We start from the raw sequence: 21,374 nt of genomic DNA, 5'->3' as shown, positions 1-21,374 counted from the left end.
GCAACAAGTTTTAGTCCTTTCCTTGGTAGTCCCATTAGGTAAATTACATTCAACTTATGCAAAGGGATACTAAAATCCTCTTATCAGTGTTGCAGATCTTGACTGATGGCTGTTAAATGCTCTTATCAAAACAGCTAATTGCATTGTGCAAAATGAGACTGCAGATGTGTTTTCTGATCCTACCAAACTTCATCGAAGTGGAAGTCATTTCCTGGAAAAGGTTAAAGCTGTGGCAGGAAGGCCTGGAGATTTGTTTACATTGCCTCTAGGCTGCCAGAAGATGTTACAGAGTATTAATCTGATCTTTCAAGATCTCCATTAAGGGCTTTGATTGTTTTGCATGTTTTTTTCTAGGGCACAGGAAACCTTCATGCAGTGGGATCAATGTAGAAGATTTTATAACTTCCTCATGGCAGATAACATGAAGAAGATCATCCTTTCTCACAGGTACTGCAGTACATCACTTTGATAGTATTGATTGGGTCAATTTCTATGCTGGATTTGTCTTGGTCCTTTAAAATAGGACTCCTGAAAGATGATGCACCAGTTCCTTGCTTGATGGTCTTTAGATGAACCAACAGAGAAGGGAAGCCTGTGTCAATCTCTTTCATATACCATAAAATTTACAAATAAGCTTTGGTGATCTTGTTAGAAGAAAGCAGGCTTTGTTGTCTTTTTGCCTTCCGAGGAGACTTCCTTAATGAACAAACACGATGTGCACAGGATAATATTGCAATTAGACTTCAAAGTGGAGTGTTCTGCATCTGCTTCACTTCTAGCCAAAGAATTCCCTATTCCAGGAGCCTCCTGTTCTGTCACCTACCTCAGGTAGGATTAATCCAAGATCTGCTGTATGAGGCTGCTGCTTATCAAATAAGCAAATAGTCAAACTGTAGCTCTGGCTTCTAGCTGTTCCTCTAGAAAGAGCATGTAGCTAGCAAAATACTTAGTGTTGCTCCTCCTGGAGTGCCAGTGTACTTGTAGGATCCCAGTGCTGCTGCTGTGATCTGTGGCTCTTGCATATCAAAGGAATGTGTTTGTTAAACAGGTAGCATGCTCAATATTGTTGTTTATTCCATCAGAAGTTCTCTGGCTACTTCTTTCTAAGGCAGTAAATGTGTAAGTACCTCATCTGTGTATATCTGAAGTTGCCTGACTCAAGGGAAAAGGAGGGGAATATCTAAAACCCATTCCAATTAAGACCATGTGTCACTTGCAAACTTTTGGTTCATTGTTTACACTCCTGTGCAGTATGAAACACTTGTAGAAGGAATTGGGACAGCTGACATATAGGATGATCCACATAATTCATTCCAGATTGACAAATATTTAGACAACTTGCCCAAATTTCACATGTGAAGTGAGGTAAGCCCCCATTAAATGGTACTTAAATCCATAACCCAGAAAAAATGGTGCTGGCTGAAAGGTGAGTCTGTTAAGTAAACTTTTTTCTGTAATCACTTGTGCTCTAAGGCAGCTCCCCCAAATCAAACGTAGCCTCCCTTCTGCTCTGCCCTGCAGCTGCCTCTGAAAGGGAATAAAAACCCCTTTCCAACTTGTGGCTTTTGTTCTATTTGTTAGGGGAGCAGCTTGTTCTGGTAAAGAAACACGTCCTCTCCTGAGGGCAATAACTAATTATGACAAGTGTCCATAGTAAATAGCTTTCTGCTAAGGTAATGTCCCAAGTAATTTCTGCTGTGTGAGCTAACCTAATATCTGTGCTAGAGAGACTTTAGGACCAGATGGTGGAGATGCTATGCCCAGGACTGCTAGTGCTCTCACCCGAGCCACCCACGGCTTTGGTCTGAAGCCAAAGGACCCTCCCTGTAACCCAGCCTCTGTTCCAAATACCCTTAGCACTGTCTGTTCTGGGAAGATTCTTTTTAGAGGCCCCTCATGCAGTTTTTCAGTATAACAGGAAAACATTTTTTTTTCTATAAAGAGGCTGCTAGGGTTTCTGTTATGTCTTGCTGCAAAGGGAGGTGGACAAATGAGCTGGTCGCAAGAAAGCCTCATGTATATGTAGTCTAATTCTATTGTTATCTTGTCAGACTTGGTAAACTTTGTCCTTGAACAGGTCATGGCTTTGCTGCCCTTATGTTATTTGGATGTCTTTCTTGATGTTACTCTTTCAGGCAAGTTCTTTTTGGAGATAACATGAAGAAGCCACAAAGCCTGTCAGATACTGATCTGAGCAAACTCTATACAGCAACATCCCTTATGCAGATTGATGATAACGTTATGAGGTATGAAGGGTGATTCTCTGATCCTGTGTGGATCTCTGAAAGTACCTTTTCTTTCAAGTGTTGCTCTTGCATGTGCCTTGCTGCGCCTGTAGGAGTCTGCTGAAATACAGTGCTGACAACCTCAGAAATTCTTCCTTGCCTTCACATTGAATAAAACTTATCAGGAAAAAAACCCAACTTACTATTGACAGTCACAGCTTCTGTAGAATCATCCAGGAGGCATTTATTTATCAGTAAATCTGAAACTGCAGCCTTCAATAACATAGGAAGAGGCCACTTCTGCTGCAAGCTCTATCAAAAAGCAGTGCAGAATGTGGAAAGCAGCTCAGAACAGCTCATGAATGTTCTTAGCCCTGCTTGAATTTGGGGGGGGCAGGGGGAAACAAAACACTAACTTCTCCCCAAAAAACACTACTGCCTTCTCAATAAACATTAGGACTGGCTGAGATAATACAATCTTTTTTACTTGTCATACTAACACCTAAATTAAGCTCTCTGCTTTATTAAGCAGTAGTGTGTTACTGTCTGTGTCCTTGAAAACAACATAGCACTTTCTTCAGTGGCAGTGTTCATACCATGGCATGTTCTGTATAAGGCATTTACACCTTTCCAAAATGAAGCTTTAAACTGTCAGCTATACAGCTATAACACTTTTGGCAGACTGGGAGTATTGCTAGCTGCTTTTTAAAAGCTATTCCTAGGGAAATCTCCCTACTCATCCTTTGGCCCAAACTAGAAAGGCCTTGGGGACAACAGCTATGTTGCCTCTTATGTGTAAAAAAAAAACAAAAAAAAACAAAAACAAAAAAAACACAAAAAAACAAACAAACAAAAAAAAACCACACACACAAAAAAAAACAACCACCACATGAGTATAGGTTGACTGCATTCTTGGTTTGGGATGGAGTGCTAAGGATTTGGCAAAGAACTGGAATCACAGTGAATTCTGGGTGGCTTGTAAGCATGCTCTTTGTTCAGTATGTTTGAAGTTCATAAACTGTGGTGGTTTTGTATTTGAAGAGGCTTTCAGGTAAAGATGAACAAGATTGTAATTTTTTTTCTTCCATATGTACTATTACTTAAGTGGGATGCTTCAAAATAAATGCTCTGAAGGCTGTGAGACTTCAACTTGCATTTTTAACTTGCCCATGCTATCACAATGTTTGAGTAAGCACAGAAAGCATAAAGGCATGTGCTGCCAAAGGTGAGTTTTGCAGAGACACTGGGTAGGAAAAAAGCATTGTCTATGAAGATTGAGGCATTGTTCCTATCTCTGCATGTATGCCCTTGCTTGAAAGTAAGAGTCACATGGATACTAGAAGCAGATGACTGCGATGACAGTCTTCTCTATTTCAGGAAGTTCCATGGCTACAGTTCCCTGAAGGAATACTATGAAGAAGAAAGCTGCCTGCATTACTTGCACAGGGTAAGCTCTTGTAATAGAGACTGCTTTTGTACCTTCATTTTCCTACTGGAGAGAAAACACACTGTGGTTTCTGTTGCTGATACCTAGACACAGCTGTCTTAGCTGGGATTTTCAGAAAAAATCAGACACAGTATATTGGAGTGGGATTTCAGTTCTTGTTACCTCTAATACTGGGGCTAGATGCTCTGGGCTCTTAAGAGCTTATAACTGACAGGTAGTAGCACCCAGGTGATCTAGATAAAGCCACGCATTCAGCTGAACTGCTCTGAGTGTATGAGGATATAAGGTCAGAAATGGGTGGTGGCATGGAACCTGCAGTTTCAAGGAAGAAAGACTTAATACTGTGGAAGACACTCAGGATGCTATCTAGCAGGCAGATGCTTAGCAGACCAAAGTTTTGCAGAAGTGGAATTAATTCCACTGAGATCCCCTCAGATCTACTGAGCCAGAGGATGGAGATGTTCCAGGGGTGTTCCCTGGACTTCAACCAAGGTGTCCATAACAGAGCTGGTACTAGCTGCCTGATGTGCAAAGCAATACAGAGCAAAAAAGGGTGTAGCTATGTGAATTCTGAGAATGGGGAAGATCTGTGACTCAATCTGTATTTACTCTGATGCATCCCTGCCACTTTCATACAATTCAGTTGGGAGGGAAAAAAAAATAATCAAGTGCTGTGAAGAACTCCATTGGTGAAAAGCCACCAGCCTTAAATTTTGACTCTTTCTGCTTTTCTGATGCTTCTGCAGTTACAGGGCCATTCTGAAATAAGATGTCTTAAGTTAAGCTAAGATGCTTTTACAGTTGGTAGACTGAAATTTAAATACCAACCCCTTACTGTTTTTCCTTTTCTGCGATGTTTCTTCATGTAGATCTATGTTCCTCTTCTGTTGGTTAATGCTGCTGATGACCCTCTTGTGCATGAGAGTCTTCTATCAATTCCAAAAGCTCTTTCAGGTATGTTGAAGCAGTTTCCTCCAGCTGTGCACATTTGTATACCTGCAGCTTCCTTATCACATCATGATCCATGATTTCAAAGCAGCTTGACTTGCCTCCTTACATCTGTAATCCTGTGGGAGGTGTACCAAGTGTTTTTAAATCACCAGTTGCTAGAACTAACAAGGCTAACCTTGAGCAGGAGGAACTTGGGTCCTTTCAGGCACCTTCTGCTGTTTTGGCTTGTGTTGATAGCCAGCAGGTTACATTCTTGAATGGAAAAATGCTCCCCCATGTCTTCGTTCCTCACTGGGATTTAGTAGAAAGATGGGTTATTATGGTGATAGTTTTGATCAAGTACATATGAACAGTCCCCTTTGCTGATGAAAGGGGGGGCACATGCATGGCTATGTTACTTGGTATTGGACTAGGATCTCTCCCTTGAAAGGAGTTCTGTGAGCTGTCTGTCTTCAGCCAAGGAAAAAGGCAAATTACCTTTAGAAGCTCGGAAGAGGGAGCTGGCTGCTGCTTTGTCACACAAATAGTGGATGCACAGGGAGGGAAGCAGGGTTAATTCTGTTCCTGTTTGAAAGCTGAGGGCAGAGAATTTATTCACAGCTGCTTCCAGACAGAAGAAAGCACAGGGATTTTCTCACTATACATGGAACAAGGTGGCTGATATACTGTCAGAGCTTAGTGCAGCTCGACATGATGCTAACAGTCCTAGTTCCAGTGCCCGTGAGTTAAAGATACTCATTTGCTAAAGAATGAGTGTTGTTATGGCAATACAGGTACTGCTGTAAGGGCCCAGCCAGCAGCGTTTCTTGGGCAGACTTCTTGTACTGGCTGGGATTGGTTCCTGCAGACTGGCCTGTTCTGTGAAGCAGTGAGGTTATGTGCTTTGGACTTCAAAGTAGCTGTGGCCTTTGTCAGTGCATTTCTGCTTCCTACATGTGACTGCCCCTTTGGTTCAGATGCTATGCCAAGGGTCAAGTTGATTATCATAACTTAAGATGGTTTCATTCTCAGCTCTAAGATGTTAACCTTCTGGAACTTTGTGCCTTGTTTTGTTTTACAGAGAAAAGGGAAAATGTCATGCATGTGCTGCCCCTTCATGGAGGCCACCTGGGATTTTTTGAGGGGTCTGTACTATTCCCGGAACCTCTTACCTGGATGGATAAGCTTGTGGTACAGTATGCCAATGCCATCTGCCAGTGGGAGAAGACAAAGTCTCACTGCTCAGACACAGAGCAGGCTGTATCTGGCCAGGAGTAGTTGACCCAAAGACTATGGATCACTTCAGTGTATCTCGCCCTTTGGGAACATCTTGTTCCCTCACCTGCTGCTTCAGGTTCCATTCTTTTTGATATCCTATGGCTGGGGTTTGATCACAATGTTTTCTTCCAAAGTGGAGTTAAAGTGGAGGTTAATATCTGGTCAGAGCATTTTGCATATATAGTCACTTGGGTTTGTAACTTCCTGTTCTGCTTGAAGGATTAGGTTGCTGACTCTGACTTGTTACAGGGTTATTGAGCTAAAGACTGCTTCCTTTAATATAGCAGAGGTTTCAGATGTCAAAATCTCTTCACCTGCTGGTCAGAAACTTGATCTGAAGTGTTTGTTTAGGTGCAGATTACAGTGTAACTATGACTCTGTTCTTTGTCCCGGTGCTGGAAAAAACCCTGTACCAAGCCACAAGCCAGTGAGTGGTTCAGTCTGTAAGCCACTACAATGTGGCTTGGAAAAACAGATGCTTGACTGCAAGCGGAGTTCCAGCCTTGCACCATCTCAAGGGAGGCCTTTTAGTTCCTAGGAATGCACTTACACAAGTCAATCAAATTAAAAATACTTAACTTTTCCATGCTTCAGCTGTCTGTGGATTGGGCTGTCTTTATGCTGGGACTCCAAGTAGAGAAAAGCTGCAGGCTGGTAATACCAGTTAATGTTTCTATGTTACTTTGTTCTCACACCAAGACCAGATCAGTCACCTTCTTGTCATCTTTGCCTCTTTTTAAATGTAGTCATCTTTTTAGTACTGGATTTTTTTGTTTAACCCAGGGCTTTTTAAAGCTGGCTCTGGCTTCCACATGGAAACCAGTGATTAAGAATCTGCAGGATCTTTTTGTGAGCTCAATCTGTTTTTAAGAATATTTCATAGACAATTAAGTATTCTGTTAGGGATTAATCTGTTGGGGAGAATTTTAGATTTATTCCCCTTATGTCAGGGTAAATTATACCAAAATTCTTCCCCTTAGCTTTCAAAGCATCAAATGGTTTTCAGACACATGACTTGCCTTACAGTTGATGGGGAACTGGATGTCTCTAGCCCTGTGCAACTAAAATGATAATCTTTGCATGGCTAACTACTTCCATATCTGTGTAAATGCTGTAGGATTACTGGCTCCAGTAAGACACTGGGCTCTTCCTCACTTGAATTCCTTTTCCACACCCAGACATCCTCTTCTAGTTTTAATGTGCGAAGTGAAGTGTGAAAGCTGTTTGCAGGAAAGATGCCTATTCCCTTGTGCTTTTCCCTCAAGTGGCTGTTATGGTCTGTGCCAAGATGATTATTAAAGACTCCTAGTCTATCCCCTGGAAGGAAAGTTGTCCCATGACAATCTGGAAACTGAAACTTCGTGGTCAAAATCTCTTTTTACTGTTTGTTCTGTCAATATGGTAGTGTCATTAATCCATCCTCAGGACTTCTTTATCACTGTGTCAGTAAAGTTCTTTTCCTGTCATGCTTCCCACATCAATTAGCACTTTATTGCTTCAGCCTTGGTCTGTGTTAGTTTATAGCTTAAGGATGAAACAAGCTGCAAGACTTCAGTCTGGTAATATAGGAGAACAAGCCTTCTGGACTGTCCTGTCACTGAACTTCAGTAGGTTGGAAAGGTGGTGTTTTGTTTTAATAAAGCAATAATTAACTATTGTAGCAAAGGTGCATTATCATATCAGGAAATTCCTTTCATTTGCCTTAGGCCAGACACCTTGGCCTGTTACAAGGAACTGTGGATATCTGCACATTGTCCTTGTTAGTAAATCCAGGTTTCCTTTTTTTCTTCAAAGAAAAGATGTGACCAAATAAAGCTATAGCAAGACTTGGCCATGCTTGTGGCTGTTCCTTAAGAACTGTTTTAAGGCATCAGTTAGCAAGGATATTCTTAGCTAATGGATATCTTGTCTCTGTGTTGTTATCCTCTTATTCATACTGCATCTGTATATCACTAAAATCTGTCATAAAAGACATTTCAGATTTTTGCTTAAGTAGCTGTTCATGTAATATTCATTGGATATGACTTAAATATCTTCTCACGTCAACAGAAGTGGAGTGTAAACAACACTTGTACACATCAAATAGATACAGTATAAATTTAGGTGTGTTAAGGGGATATGGTTTTTATCTCCAGTGGGTTACAACTTTAGAAGTGTTTTGACTTTCATAGTATGCTACAGCTGTAGCTTACACAGGTCATGGCTGTCTGCCTTGAGGAAACAAAACTGCCCTTCCCATGCTTCATGTGTCCTTCCTCAATCCAGCTTTACTATGCTGAGATGAGCATCAACTTCAGACAGCTCTAGAGGAACAGAAGTTGTCCTTAGTACCAATACCACTGTTGAGGTGAGAAGCCCAACATATAAACCAACATGTGGATGCGTATGAAAGAAAGGTCAGTACACATCTGACCTCCTTTGAGAGCAAAATATCTGCCTTCCTCAACTTGAGAGCCTTATCAAAAGCAGGGGTGCTCTGCCCAGTTCCTCAACTGGCTGAAGCTCTGCCTTCTTCCCCAGGACACCAGACTGGCAGAACAGTTCAGTTGACTTGCCTGGAATGTGAAAGTCAGGAGGGTGAGAACTGGCTGGGTACTGTCTGGGAAGGTTAATGCTTGAGGCAAGGCAAGTGTTTTGCCTCTGCTTTTTGGCCAAGTCATGCCAGTCTCCAAGACAAAGCTCTGCTTTCAGAGGAAGCTCTTTCTTGGAAAAAAAAAATTCCTTTTTCCATTTTGCAAAGATGATCATTCTTGATGAACTAGGCTTTCAAATGGGTTTTTCTGTTCCTGAGGTATGAGGAAGCGACCTTCTTGTCAAATGTACCCTTGATTCAAACTGATTTCACTACAGCAGATTGCCAGTCAATCAATGACCAGTTTTTAGGCAAGTTTTCTAAAATGAGGTGAGCAACTGGGCAATTCTCAAAGCAGCAGGAGCTGTGGCTTTGTCTAATCAGTTTTTTTTTTTTAAAGTTGGAGGGTCTTTTTGAGGAACACTCCTTCCTTCCCCTGCAACCCAAGCCTTCATACTTCAGAAGTGCCAATGCTGTGGTCTTTCTGAAACTCTCAACTACAGAAGTAATATGGGTCTCTGTCTTGCTCCTTTGACCTGTTTTTGCACTTGCATCTACAGCTGTCCAAACCACTTGTGACTTGACCAACTAATTCTAGCCTCTTTGGGGAAGAAGAACTTTTGTCACGGCTTGTTTGTGCAAGGTTTCTGGAGCCTGAGGTTCAGCTTACTAAGCTTGTTGTAGGCGGAAGCAGTAGAACAAAAAACATGTTCTCATCTCACCCAATTTGATGCTGCTTTCAGAGCAAGACTCATGGTGTCAGACTTGCAGCAGTAACTTAGAGATCTTAGGAAGGTGGGAGAGGAGAAAGTTAAGCTGCAGTGCATGTTATCTAAAGACCTTCAAAGAAAGGAATTGTGTATTAAATCTTGCTGCTGACAGTGACTGGCAACTGATACCTAGCACCAGTACCCCAAGATGCATAGGCTGTACAGTCTTGATCTGAAATACCTTTTTCTCCCAAAATAAGGCAATGTTAGTCATGTGATGTGGGCAGGTGGTCTTCATTTGTCCAGTGAACTCAACCTTAAATACAATCTGAATTTTTAAGTCTTAAAGGTGAAGTCATCTTTTTCATCTTTTGTCAGGACACAAGGTTGTTGAAGTGTGCTCTTGTAGATCGTTACAGTATAGTCTGATAGTGCAGTTCAAAATTACAGCATGATGAATCTGTCATGTGCTCTGTTTAGTTTTAAACTGGGATTAGAAAAAGCATTAGCAGAGCTCTTCCACAGGTAGTCTCATGTGGTATGCACACCTCTTTCCTGTCACTGGATGTAAGTAGCCCTTGATCATAAACCCCAAGGACTCTCTCAATCAGATAGCAAGTTGTAGAACTATTACTCTTTGGTTAGGCTGGTTCAACCATCACCTTTGTCAGTGTCTGGAGAGATCTGAAGATTGTAGGTGAGCAGCTAGGACTTGCTCTTACTGAACACAAGGAACTTGCAGCTTCCACTACATCAGATCTGCCAGCATTTTTAATGGTCCCTTAGCTTCTAAATTGATGGTGTTTTCAGATGGGTTTGGCAGTGTTGTAGTTGCACTGTAAAGACAGACACTTGCACTTCCCTGTAGTCTTTTTTTTTCTGCAGTTCCTGTTTATGAAGATACAGGTTACCAAGACAGAGCATTAAGCAAAGATGTTGGGAACTATTAGCTCCAGTACTGAATTTAGCCAAGCTACCTGTGTGTCATCTGTCCTGGGTCTGTCACAAGTTCCTAGACCACAGCCCTTTGACACGTGGTGCCTTGCCCTTTTTTCTTCCCCTCCCTTGACATCAGCGTATCTAGAGACTTCAGTAACAGCTCTGTCGGAGCCTTTGGGGCTTTGCTTTTTAGTAAATGAATTTTCAGACACTAGATAGTAAGACACCTCTGGCGGTGTACCCTGTATAAGTGTGCGCTAACTTAAAGGACCCTTGTGGGCAGCCTACAACTAGCTACAGTCTATTTCAAGGCTTAAAATAACAGTGTACATAAGCAGTGGATCATTTTCAGCTCTCTGCTCCTCTAGCAGTAGGGATTGAGTCATAGAAGGAGGGTTTGCTTTGCCTAGTATGTGATTTGTTACCTTATAATCCCAAAGTTCTTGTGTCTATTAACTCTCCAGCAGCGTAGCTGGAGGTAGGTTGCCTAAGTGACTACATCTCAAAAGAAAGAGTAGAGAGTAGCAACTTCAGCATTTAATTGCCAAACAGTTTAGTCACCTGGATTGCTTCCAAGTTTTTCTAGAAATATTATGCCTGTCTGGAGCTTATTGAAATTCTTCACAGTCTTTTTCCAGGAGACCAGAAAAGGCCCTAGCCTTGTGGTGCATAAGTCATTTGTTGTGAAGAGCATCTTGTTTCTAGCTTGAGTCATACTCCATGTGTCCTTACTTGTTAGATGGGTCGGTTGGCTGGGCAGGTCCTGGAGCCACAGTGACTCAGAGCAGTGTCTCCTTCATGGCTTCTAGGTGAAAAGCAAAGAGCCCTTCTTGGTGTGAGGACTTTCTGAGTTTTCTCCAAGCTTAGAATGCCTCAGAGCAACACCAGACTGAGGGAGGGGTGCCTTGTAACTGTACCCGTTTTATCGCTGGGAATGTCTGTTACACTGGCCTGGACTTTCTCAGCTGTTGGGGGAGCTTAGGCATAAGTACCATCAATGAGTCAAAGCAGTTGCCAGTTTTCCATGCTGTGGTGCAAGGGTTTCTAGGGTTATCCTGAACTGTTGCATTCTGAACATCTGTATTCTTGGTTTTGCTGGTTAATCCATGGACACAAACACTGCAATCCAGGGCAGCATTTATCAGGTTGGCTCTGCTGGTATCGAACAGCCTCTTTACAAGTCTATCTGATAACACTCTCCAAAAGCTCCACCTGTGGATAAAGGTTTTTCTTTGTCTCACCCAATGGCCTTGCCTAAGCCAGGTAGTTTTAATGCCAGTAAGGAGCATAATCCCATGAGGTGGCTCTATACAAAGCCTTTTTGCTTCTGTCTGAATGACAAGCTTGCATTGTCTATCTCTGGTCATGCAAGAGCTTTGATTAGATACAGAACTTCCTTCTAGGATCTCCACTGTAGCTCTACTGGGATGTTGACCCTTCTCATGGCCCCTGCCAACTGGGAAGTCTTTAAAAAAAAAAAAGCCAAACAAAATACACTTGTATTTGATATAACCAAACCCTACTGCTTAGCCCAAGTCAGCAGCTTTGCAAAGGAGCATGTTTTGTCATTGTGTTACTTGACAGCTTGACCATAAGTCTCAGTGACAGATCACTAGACATTCTTCTTGAAAAAGCATAACCTCTTTCTCTGAAAATCCCAAGCTGAAGAGGTGTGTGGAGAGTTCAGGAAGAACAGACCTGTGCTCTTCTCATTTTGCCCATGCAGCTGTGTTAGAACAGGCTGAGTGACTTCAAATGTTCTTGGTGAGCAGTTTACTATGAAAATATTTTCAAATTGGCAAAATTATACTCTGCAACCACCTCTAAATGCTGCCCTGAAAAAGCTTGTATACTGAGACACTCTCCCTGCTGCCATGTTCTGAGTCAGATTCTCTGGAGCTGACAGCTGCAGGGGAGATGATTTGCAAATAGCAATGCAATTTTTCTATATCTGCTGATGTTTACCTTTAAAATTATATATAAAATATATATGAAACAATGTCTTTGATTTTTTCTTTGATTTTTTTTGTTCTTGTGTGGTGTAAAATGGAGGTCATTGCAAAACAAAATGTAATTTTGTTACCTTTGATTCAGTGGGATTTCTTTATTTAAAAATAAAGGACTTATTGAAGTCAGTGCTACATGTAGTGACTGTGTGCAGTGTTACTAGGTGATGAAGTCCAGCTGTCATGCTTTGACAGGCAAAGCAGCCATGCTTTCTCACTCCCTCAGCAGTGGGGAGAAGATAATCTGATGTGGGAATATACTGGGCTAACAAGGTAATACTGCTTAAAATGCAACTGGGTATCTGAACATGTTCCCTCACTTGTGAGGTTTGGATTAGCTAAAGGAGGAACGGGAGGAATCCTTTAGTCCCAGGCCTTACATGTGAATTAGTATTAAATGTTAGTTTCTGTTCACTAGTGCTGTCTAAAACAAGACTCTTGGGGGAAGTCTGTCCTTATACCCCTGTGGTATACACTAAGGCAGGAGTTGGTTTGCTGCTCCCTCACTTCCAGACAGGACAACTTTTGTCAGTAACTCCTGTTTAATGAACTATGGTGTTGCCTCTGTGTTTTGACCCACTAGTTGGCTATTCTAGTGGTAAATGCAAGGGCCCTAATTGTTCTAGGAATGTGAATTAATCCCTCCTTTGAGGGAGAAACCTCAAGCTTGCAGTCCTTCCATATTTCTGGGGTGGGGAGGACAAGAGCTGTGGCAGTGTTGGGGGTGTTTTCTCCATCTTTCACTTGTTGCAGCTTCTGTGTCCACCTCTCAAAGACCTGGCTCATTGCCCACTGAAAGCTGAAGTGAGTATCAAGTAGGTAAATGGGAAGACTGCACAGGGGCTGTATGTAAAACATGTTTGGTGTGCCAGCCCCTGCCATGCTGTCATCTCCAGCTGGAGACGCCTTCTGCCTCTCTGTTCCAGAGAGCAGAACAAGGACAGAGCTGTTACAGAAAGCCTCTAGGGAGAAGTCAGTCTTAACAATTCCTGCTATATATAGGAGCATCCAACAATTGCCCTGGCTGTCACATCTGCTGGGGCTGGGATTGGTGGCTAAGCATAGGGTGTCTAGCAGGCTCTTGAACAAAGGAGTGTGTGGCTTTCTTGGCGGTTGACAGGCTTGCAGCTCAGCTTTCCCTGAGCCCAACTTGGGGAGCTAGGTGGGGGGTGACTATCTTCTCCCCCTCTCTCCCTTGCAGCATGTGACACAAGCACTAGTGATGCTCAAGCCTTTCCTAGTTGCTTTTTGTCTTCTGGCCAAGAGAGCTCTTTGATGCCACTGGTGGAGAATGGAGATGGCATCAGCTTAAAAAGCTGAATGCCTGCCCTGAAAATACTGAAGGGCTATTTTTGCTGGTGGATGAGAGCAGGTTGTGACAGTCCTGTGTCAGCCCACAGGTTCTCCTAAGATCACTAGGCTGCTGGCTGGAGGAATGCTCCAGAGCCAGACCTACAGCTGTGCCAGGGCTAAGACCCAAAGCAGGATGGAGGGCTTAGCTGTGGCCCTTCCTGCAGCATGTGGAAGGACTCTCCTCCAGGATGATAGCTTCCCTGGAGCATGTGGCAAAGCTTCTGGCTCATGTGTTTCTGCAGAAATCATCTGTTATTTTTCCCTACTTGAGAGCAAGTGGATTTCCTAATCTTTCAGCTGCTGGCAGAGGAAACGCACAACACCATCTCCAGACAGGACATTGACATCTTTGAGCCCACAGCATAGAAAAGCCCTGCCAAATGCACTACTTGACTGACACTAAGAGCTCACCGGTGTGTGGTGTTTTACCTAGTGAGACAGATGTGGAGGGTAACTGGGACTGGTGAGCCATTGTGGTGGCTGGGCTGGGCCAGGACTGTCGCTGCTCTTCCTCTGTAATGAGAATTGCTCTGTGGGAGGCAGTGTTTTGGGCTCCATCTCTAGTTTATTGGCCATTGTGATTTAGCTGTTAGATCTACTTCAAAACTCCTTCCTGGCTTGGTCAGAGTCACTCTGGGGGGAAGCTGAGGCCGGCATGGATCATGCTCCCTGCTTGGTTTGCTCTGCTGTTCTCCATCTCCCCATCAAAGCAAGCTACTGGCTGACAATTTGTCCCAGCAGTGGTGAGCAGGCATAGGGACCTCCCAGGAGCTGTGCCTGTCCCAGTCCAAATCCCAGAGGCAGCAGTGTGGTGCTCCCTCTGTGCGTATGGGTTGTTTGGGGTTTTTTTTGTCTTCTGTTTTTACAAGTGAGCTGCAATTGCTCTGTGTCCCAAGCAAGCTGTGCTGTTGTTTTTGCACTGGCCTGATCGTTGTAGGGTTGTCACGTGTGGTTTCCTTCAGATGCCTCCAGATGCTTCCCGGCCCTGTGGAGAGTGCTGCACAGTAAGGAGCCAAACGCAGCAGAGAGGTACTTTTTGCTCTCCCTCTGGGCTCTTGCACAAGGTTGGCGCAGCCTCAGGCTGGGACTCACCACACATAGACTAGCTGTGCTGGTGAGGCTGGAGAAAACAGATTTAACCCCAGTCGCCTCTGCCCAGACAGGCCCCATCCTCCCTGCAGCTTCAGAGCCGACGTCCTGTTTGGTTTGAGCCTGAGCCAGTGCCCTGATGAATGTGGCTCTTGTCAGCACCCTCCACCTCAGCCAGCTTCGGCTGGGGGTCTGGTCTTCTGGCTGATGAAAGGCACCCGTGTGTAGCTGCGGGGCTGAGAGGGAGAGAGCGGGGACAGGGCATGCTGCGGGACCAGGTTAACAGACAAGAAGGTAACCTGGGCAGAGACCAGCAACTTGCTCCTCTCCAAGCTCTACTGCTGGCCAAAGGAGGAGAAGATGGTCTGGAAACGGGTATCTGATCAGCTCCTTAGAGGAGATGCCTGGTTTGTGAACTGGAGCAGACTGCTTTGCCTGGGACGCAGCTACTTCTGCCTCCCTCCTCCCCATCTTGGTCCCACTGACTCCATGTTAGCAAGGGCTGATCAGCATTAGCATCAGGCACAGCTCTGTTTGCTGGGCAAGGACCCTCCTCTGCCCTCTGTGGTAGCTTTTGGTGGGGCTTCCCTGACTGAGCTCCCTCTCATGATGCAGTGCTAGGAGAAACAGCTGTGCTGAGGCTTTTGAAGGATTTAGGAGGGTATATTCTGCTTGTCTTTTACTGTCCTGCAGTTAAAATCCATCTCCTAGTCTTAGTGGCTGCTGCAGCCTCTGTTCCTCCTCCCTGCCTGCCTGGCTGAGCAGGTATTAGGCAGAGCCAGCTGGGCCCTGTTTGCATCTTGTAGGCTGTTTTCTCTTTTCTGGTTAAGGCAGGTGACTGAGAATTGGGGGTCCTTGCCCAGCCATGGGGGAGCTCGTTCAGGGATGCAGGTACGATCAAGGTGGCCAGTTCCTTGGCCCCTGTGCCAAAGGGCAGTCAATGATGGGGGGACAGCACTGACACTCCTGGCCTCCTTAGAACAAGCAGTGCAGCCAGCACCTGTGCCCAAGAAGCTGCACCCCTATTCCTGGCCGCTTGCCCCAAGGGACCCTGGAGCTCTGCTGTTAAACACTATTTCTCCCTCGCTGTAGCCCTCCCTTCCCAGAGCAGATGCTCTCCTTGTTGTCCCACTGCAGCTTCAGGGTGTGCTGTGGGAGAGGGCTGGTGGCCTCCTTTTCCTGCTGGCTCCCAAGGGAAGGATGCTCTGCCAGGGAGGGACAGGGCTGCCAGGCAGCCTGCTGCCAGGTTTGGGGAGGGGAGGGACAGGCATGGAGCAACGTGCCCAGAGCGCTTCATCACGAGCAGTCATTCAATCAATGCTACAATAAGGAGGTGGTTGGGGTTAGAGGGCCACCTCTGATCCTATTTTACAGGGGAAGGGAAGCGGATCCCAGTTTAGAGTGCTGTGTCTTCAGCCTCAATGCGGGGCCCAAAGAGCTTCTCTGCAGTTGCTTTGCCGTCGTACTTGGGCAGGGTGCCACCAAAGTCTGCTGGTAAGATGTCAATGTCGATCTCCTGGTAGAAGGACTCCAGCTCCTCCCCGTGCACAAAGACCTGGTGGGAGACAGGAGTGACCCTCAGCAGAGGACCTGGGCAACTCTTCCCAGATGCTCTGTTTCACCCAGGGATGTGCCTCTGCCTCCAGGTCCCTTTCCCACACTCACCCTCTCCAGCAGTTTGCTCTTCAGGAAAGGTTTGACCACGTTGTAGGTGGTGGTGAAGTACCAAGGCTGGTGGATGAAGTGGACGGCCTTGAACCGTGCTGGGAAGGAGTCCTAGGATCCCAAACCCAGACACAGACAGTTACAAAGGGTGCTGGCTCTGCAGATCTGGGCGGGCAGCAATAGACACCCCAGCACTGCCATGGCTCCCCTTGCCCAATCTTCCCTTCTCTCTTTGATGGACACAGAGGATCAGCTGTCCCAACCCCAGGACCACCAGGGAAGCTGAAGAGCCTCACAGATGGTTCATTGCTCCCACTCCACGAGAAGGACCACATCTCTGCTGTCCTCCTTCCCTGGGGAGAGCTGAGTGTCTTTGGCCTCTGGTCTAAGGGCAGAAATCCTGGAGTGCCTGTGAGTCTCTATCCAGCCTGGATGGGGCTGGGCTGAGACGGTGGTGAGGAAAGGCCTCCAGGCCATGCTGTAGGATGCTGCAAGGAGTGGTGGTACTGCTTCTGGTTGGCCATTTGAGAGGGCAGGGGGCTGGGGCCAGAAAAATAGGATCCATCTTGCAGGATTTAGCCAATTAGCTGGCAAGGGAAGGAGTGTGTGCCAGCGAACAGCCTCTCCATGGTGCTTTCTCATGGTGCCAGTGTAGTGGCAATCCCAAACCCTGCTAGCCCTGCCTTCACCCTTCCCTGAGCTCTCTGCTCCCCCAGGGCCCGCTCTGCCACTGCTGGGCAAAAGACTTTGCCACCTCACCTGCAGCATGTCCACCATCTTCTTGAGCTCAGAGGGTTTGATCCCTGATGCCTGCTGCATGGTGAAGCCCTTGAAGTTCTCAATGATGCAGAAACCGTTGATTTGGGTCTCTTCATTTTCCAGCAGCTTCTCCAAGATAACACAATAGGCACGAAGGATCTGGTGGAGAGAAGCAGGGTCTGGTATTAGGTCTCACCTCCCATAGACCCCAGGAGGTTCCCAGGAAGACCCCCATGCAGCGTTAGCCGGGGTCTGCTTGACTTCAGCCTGCCTGTTGCAGCCAGCCCCAGGACTTCAGAGCAGGGAGGGCATTTCAGAGGATGCTCAACAACCACCATGTTCCCCTTTCAAGATGGGCACATCTCAGGTCTGGATCAAGGATATGTTCCCACTGAATTTAGAGCTGAGCAGAAAGCGGAGCTTGGAGAACTTGTGAGTTACATGCCTGGAGACCTCTTTGCCAAGAAGCCCTTTCTGTGCCCTGTGGGTTCCTCCTTCCTCAAGCACCTTGGTTTTATGGTGTGGTGCCTTTCTTCACCTCATGTTACCTGGGCTGGGGGATGCACACCTGAATTTGGCCTGCATCTTGCACCGTGTCAGGGGGAAGGAAGGTGAACCCTTTGGTATGGACCATGCTCTTCCAGATTCCCTGGAAGGATAAATTCAAAGGGCTACAGATCTGCTTCAGCCTGGATTTACCGGCTGGAGGCTGTGTGTGGACATACGTATATGTGTGTCTAAGGGATGCTACACTTAGACGTGCTGAGCGGGACAAGCCCAGGAGCAGGACCGTGCTGCTCTGGGAGTGACGGCTGGGCTGGGCTGAGCTGACCTCATCGAAGGTGATCTCTTCGTAATCCCAGTTCTCAATGTTGAAGAGCATCACAACCCGGCCATACTTGTCTCTGCTAGCCAGGATGCCGGGGTAGCCAGCTTCGATGGTGCTGCGCACGGCCTCGGGGGTCAGGTTGTCGAAGAGCTCAGGATACTGCTGGCGGAAGTTCACGTAGCCTGGAGAGAGGCAGAAATTGGGGAGGACAATGGCTGCTCACCTGGCCTTGGGAAGTTGGGGGAGGCCCCAGAGACAGGATGGACTGGCAATGGTGAGACATTGGTCCTGAGCCCGAGAGCTGCAGACCAGCTGTGCCTGGGGTCCACATGGGTCAGGTCTCCAGCAAAGGTGGGGAGAAGGAGCTCAGCAGCAGACCAGCCTCAGCCCCAGCATGCTCAGTGTTATTCTCCCCATGCCAGGGACTTCCCATGCCTGCCTTCTCTCCGACATCTCAACAAGCAGATGACGTCATTTTTTCCCTCATTTCCCTTCTCCCCTTCCTCCTCATTTGGGTGATGTCCCCCAGCTCCCCTCCCTTGGCACCCTGCGGGCACAAAATAAGGAATCTCATCCTGGGTCCTGGGAAAATGTGGACGAACAAAACCTCTCGTCTGAGAGCCAGCGCTGATAATTACAACTCATTATCCTCCAGGCCAACACAAAGAAGAGTGGAGCCGGAGCCAGGCAGGGCCCTGCCGGCAGCCACCCCCCGGGCTGCCCTCCCACTCCCCCTCCATCCCTATGGGTCACTCTCAGTGTGGGGAGGGGGTGCCACAAGCCCCCCACCCTGTGCCCTACCCTTGAGGGGTCCCAGGTGTGCTGAGCCCACCAGGCACCATGCACAGAAGCATCAGGGTAGGTGCAGGACCAGCTCCTTACAGGGATACAGAGGGGCGTGTATAGGGTGTGGGCGTCTCGAGAGGATGCAGCCCAAACCAGCTGGGTTTGCTGCACAAATGAAATAGCCTGCCACCACCAAATGCATTTTTCTTCCCATTTTGTCTGGTAAATTAGCAAGGAATGGGACTGTCCTGGTGTTGCGGGATGCCTGGTATCACCCTCATTTATTTCCTTCCCCATCCCAACTCTTTCCCCTGCATCCTAAGCCCCCGAGCCCTGTGTTTTTCTATTTATCCTCTCTCCTCATCCCCTTCCCATGCCAGGGTCCTGCTCTGCCAGCACAGCCCAGACCGGGGTGGGGCTAGGAGGCAGCAGCACAGGACTGGGAGCTGCTGGTGGATGTGTACCCCTGTCCTCACCCAGCATCACAGCCTGGGACCCCTCCCCACCTTTCAGCAGGTCATAGGCCCTGTGGACGTCAAACTTGCGGGCGCGAATGAAGCGGAGGAAGAAGGAGTCGTCCTTCCCTTGCACTTTCTCAGCTACCGCCTTGCACACCTCCTCGCCGCCCGCCCGTTCCTGCACCAGCTCCCGCAGCGCCTTCACCGCCACCTCCCTCTGCTCCTCCGTCTCGTTCAGCTCGTCCTTCGCCTGGAGGGAAGCAGAGAGGGGACCCAGCTCAGTGATGCCCCCCACACACCCCAAAACACCCTGGAGGCCATTAGGCACCCAAAAGCTGGAGGAGTGTAGTGATGCTCCTTGCAGCATCCCAGTGTGGGGAGGGCAGGGTCATCCAAGTTCCCTACTTGCAGACCCTTTGGGGTAAGTGCAGCCCCTCCCAACACAAGAGCCCGTCAAGGGTCTCCTCTGGCCCTCAAGAAGGAGCAGGAGCCCTGGGCTGCACCTGCTCCCCATGGCCGCCCTCACCTTCTGCAGGGTGTGCGGGGGGATCTTCTCACACCTCCCGAAGACAGGGCCATGGTCCTTGGTGGTGAGGCGCTCCAGCTTTGTGCGCAGGGCCTGCTCCTCCTCCGAGACGATGCGGAAGGTGCCCGTCTGGGGGTGAGGAGAGGATGTGGGGTCTCCCCAGCTCCCTACCCCACTGCAGGTCTCCTGGGGTAGGGGGCTATGGGGAAGAGCAGAGCCTCCGCACACACGCCCAAGGGCATGCAATGGGATGGGGATGGGCTGTGTGCTGCCCAGGCTCCCTGTCGCAGACTGAGAGCAGCTGGGGAGGCAAGGGGTGCGTGGGGTGCACCCCATGCCGGCAGTGCACAGAGGGGATGCTCAGAGCCCAGGGTTGGGGTGGTGCAGAGGCAGTACTCACAACTGTAGACATGTTGTCCTCTGTCCTCTGTTGGCTGCAGGACACTGGGAGAGGGAAGGAGGAATCAGCAGCAGTGGGGATCCCAATGGCCTCCGCAGCCCCCCCACGCCCCATCCCTTCCCCTCTTGTTCAGGCAGGGGTGGAGGTGTGTGCCCAGAGGACACCCCCAATCCTCCTCGGCTCTGTTATGTACTGCCTGCATCTCTGCCTGCCTGCTAGGGGCTGAGCAACCTCAGAAACACCAGGGATGTTTGCAAAAGCAGCTTAAAAATGGGTATTGATCATCTGACACCTTCACACTTTTTTTCCGGCTCTGCCTTTCCGCTGGAGGTTGGGGGCATCTCATGGGGACCTCCAACCCCATGAGCTCAGCCAGTGCTGTTTTGTCTCAGACCACCTTCGTACAGGCAGAGGCAAGCACCCAGCTTCGGCCAAGGAGCCAGGCAGCCAGCTTGTGCTTTTTTTGCCTTTTATTTCTGCTACCCCATTATGCCCAGAGTGTTTCCCAAACCCTCAAGCCCCACTGCTCCAGCCCAGAGCCCATCGCCAGCCGCAACGCTGGACTGCAAGCCTCTCGGCATCTTTCCAACGTGGTCTGGGTGAAACACCTTGTTCCCATGCATGGGGAGGAGGGAGAGGGCTGCCTTCATCCAACTTCAGCACCTGACCCTGACCCTGCCCGGCCATAGCACCGGCTCCGAGCCCAGGCTGTGCGAGGGATGCTTGGCTCCAGTTCAACCACTTCCCAGGGGCATCTTCTTCCCCACAAGTTCCTGGGGAAGGGATGGGCATCCCCTTTTTCCAGCCACTAAAAGCAATCCCAACCCTGGAGATGCCAGGTTAAGGGAGGTCTGGATGATGGTCTCCAATGAAGTTATTTCAGGTGGAAAAAGTCCTGGATACTCACCAGGGAGAGGAAAAGCTGAACCGTCTGCAGAGGGTCAGTGCACGGGGCCGAGATGGACGCACGGACGGCAAGGCTGGAGTGGAGCAGCAAGATAGCCGGGCGAAAGCTTTGTAGAGTCACCGGGTTGGGATTAGACCGTCACAAGGCATCAACTCACTGCAGCTTTGTAATTAAGTCAGCACAAACCCAGGCAAGAAACCCCATTAAAACATTACAAAAGGCAGCTGAGGAGAGGGAAGGAGGGAGCTGGGGCTCCAGCGGCAGGCCAGAGCGTGCGTGGAGGGGCGGGCTGGGATGCCGGACCCGATTAATGAAATATAAAAGCTTCTCGTTGTGTAACTCGCTCATTAGCACGGGGCAGGGGCAGAGGCAGGCAGTGGGCAGCCTGCCATGCCCGCCTGCTCCCCCGGGGAGAGCGGGCCAGGTCTCTTCCCCTGCTTCTGCCCCAAAAAGCCTGGCAAGGTCCCGCTGTGAATTTGGCCGCATGAGCAGTGT

The 21,374-nt window shown here is 47.8% G+C and overlaps 2 protein-coding genes across 2 annotated transcripts in view; one reads left to right on the top strand and one right to left on the bottom strand.

Annotated features, from left to right (window-relative positions):
• The window catches only part of ABHD2 (abhydrolase domain containing 2, acylglycerol lipase), a 42,778-nt gene extending 30,536 nt beyond the window's left edge, over positions 1 to 12,242 (top strand). Inside the window, exons 7-11 of the mRNA XM_069798452.1 lie at positions 355 to 447; positions 2,136 to 2,246; positions 3,603 to 3,672; positions 4,542 to 4,626; positions 5,684 to 12,242. Of these exons, the coding sequence (XP_069654553.1) occupies positions 355 to 447; positions 2,136 to 2,246; positions 3,603 to 3,672; positions 4,542 to 4,626; positions 5,684 to 5,880 (556 nt within the window). The 3' untranslated portion in view covers positions 5,881 to 12,242. The remainder of the gene's footprint in view (positions 1 to 354; positions 448 to 2,135; positions 2,247 to 3,602; positions 3,673 to 4,541; positions 4,627 to 5,683) is intronic.
• A 3,599-nt stretch (positions 12,243 to 15,841) lies between these two features.
• Positions 15,842 to 21,188, bottom strand: RLBP1 (retinaldehyde binding protein 1). The gene is made up of 8 exons (XM_069798453.1): positions 20,880 to 21,188; positions 19,973 to 20,016; positions 19,573 to 19,701; positions 19,095 to 19,296; positions 17,806 to 17,984; positions 16,974 to 17,132; positions 16,215 to 16,325; positions 15,842 to 16,104 (listed from the first exon to the last, which is right to left on the bottom strand). Exons 2-8 carry the CDS (start codon positions 19,982 to 19,984, stop codon positions 15,946 to 15,948), a joined length of 951 nt encoding a protein of 316 aa, XP_069654554.1. The 5' UTR covers positions 19,985 to 20,016; positions 20,880 to 21,188; the 3' UTR covers positions 15,842 to 15,945.
• Positions 21,189 to 21,374: the final 186 nt, after the last annotated feature.

Source organism: Haliaeetus albicilla, chromosome 12 (genome assembly GCF_947461875.1).
Source record: "Haliaeetus albicilla chromosome 12, bHalAlb1.1, whole genome shotgun sequence".
In the NCBI taxonomy this organism is placed as follows: Eukaryota; Metazoa; Chordata; class Aves; order Accipitriformes; family Accipitridae; genus Haliaeetus; species Haliaeetus albicilla.
The sequence above is the reverse complement of the archived record's forward strand: the minus strand, read 5'-3'. Positions and strand labels throughout refer to the sequence as shown.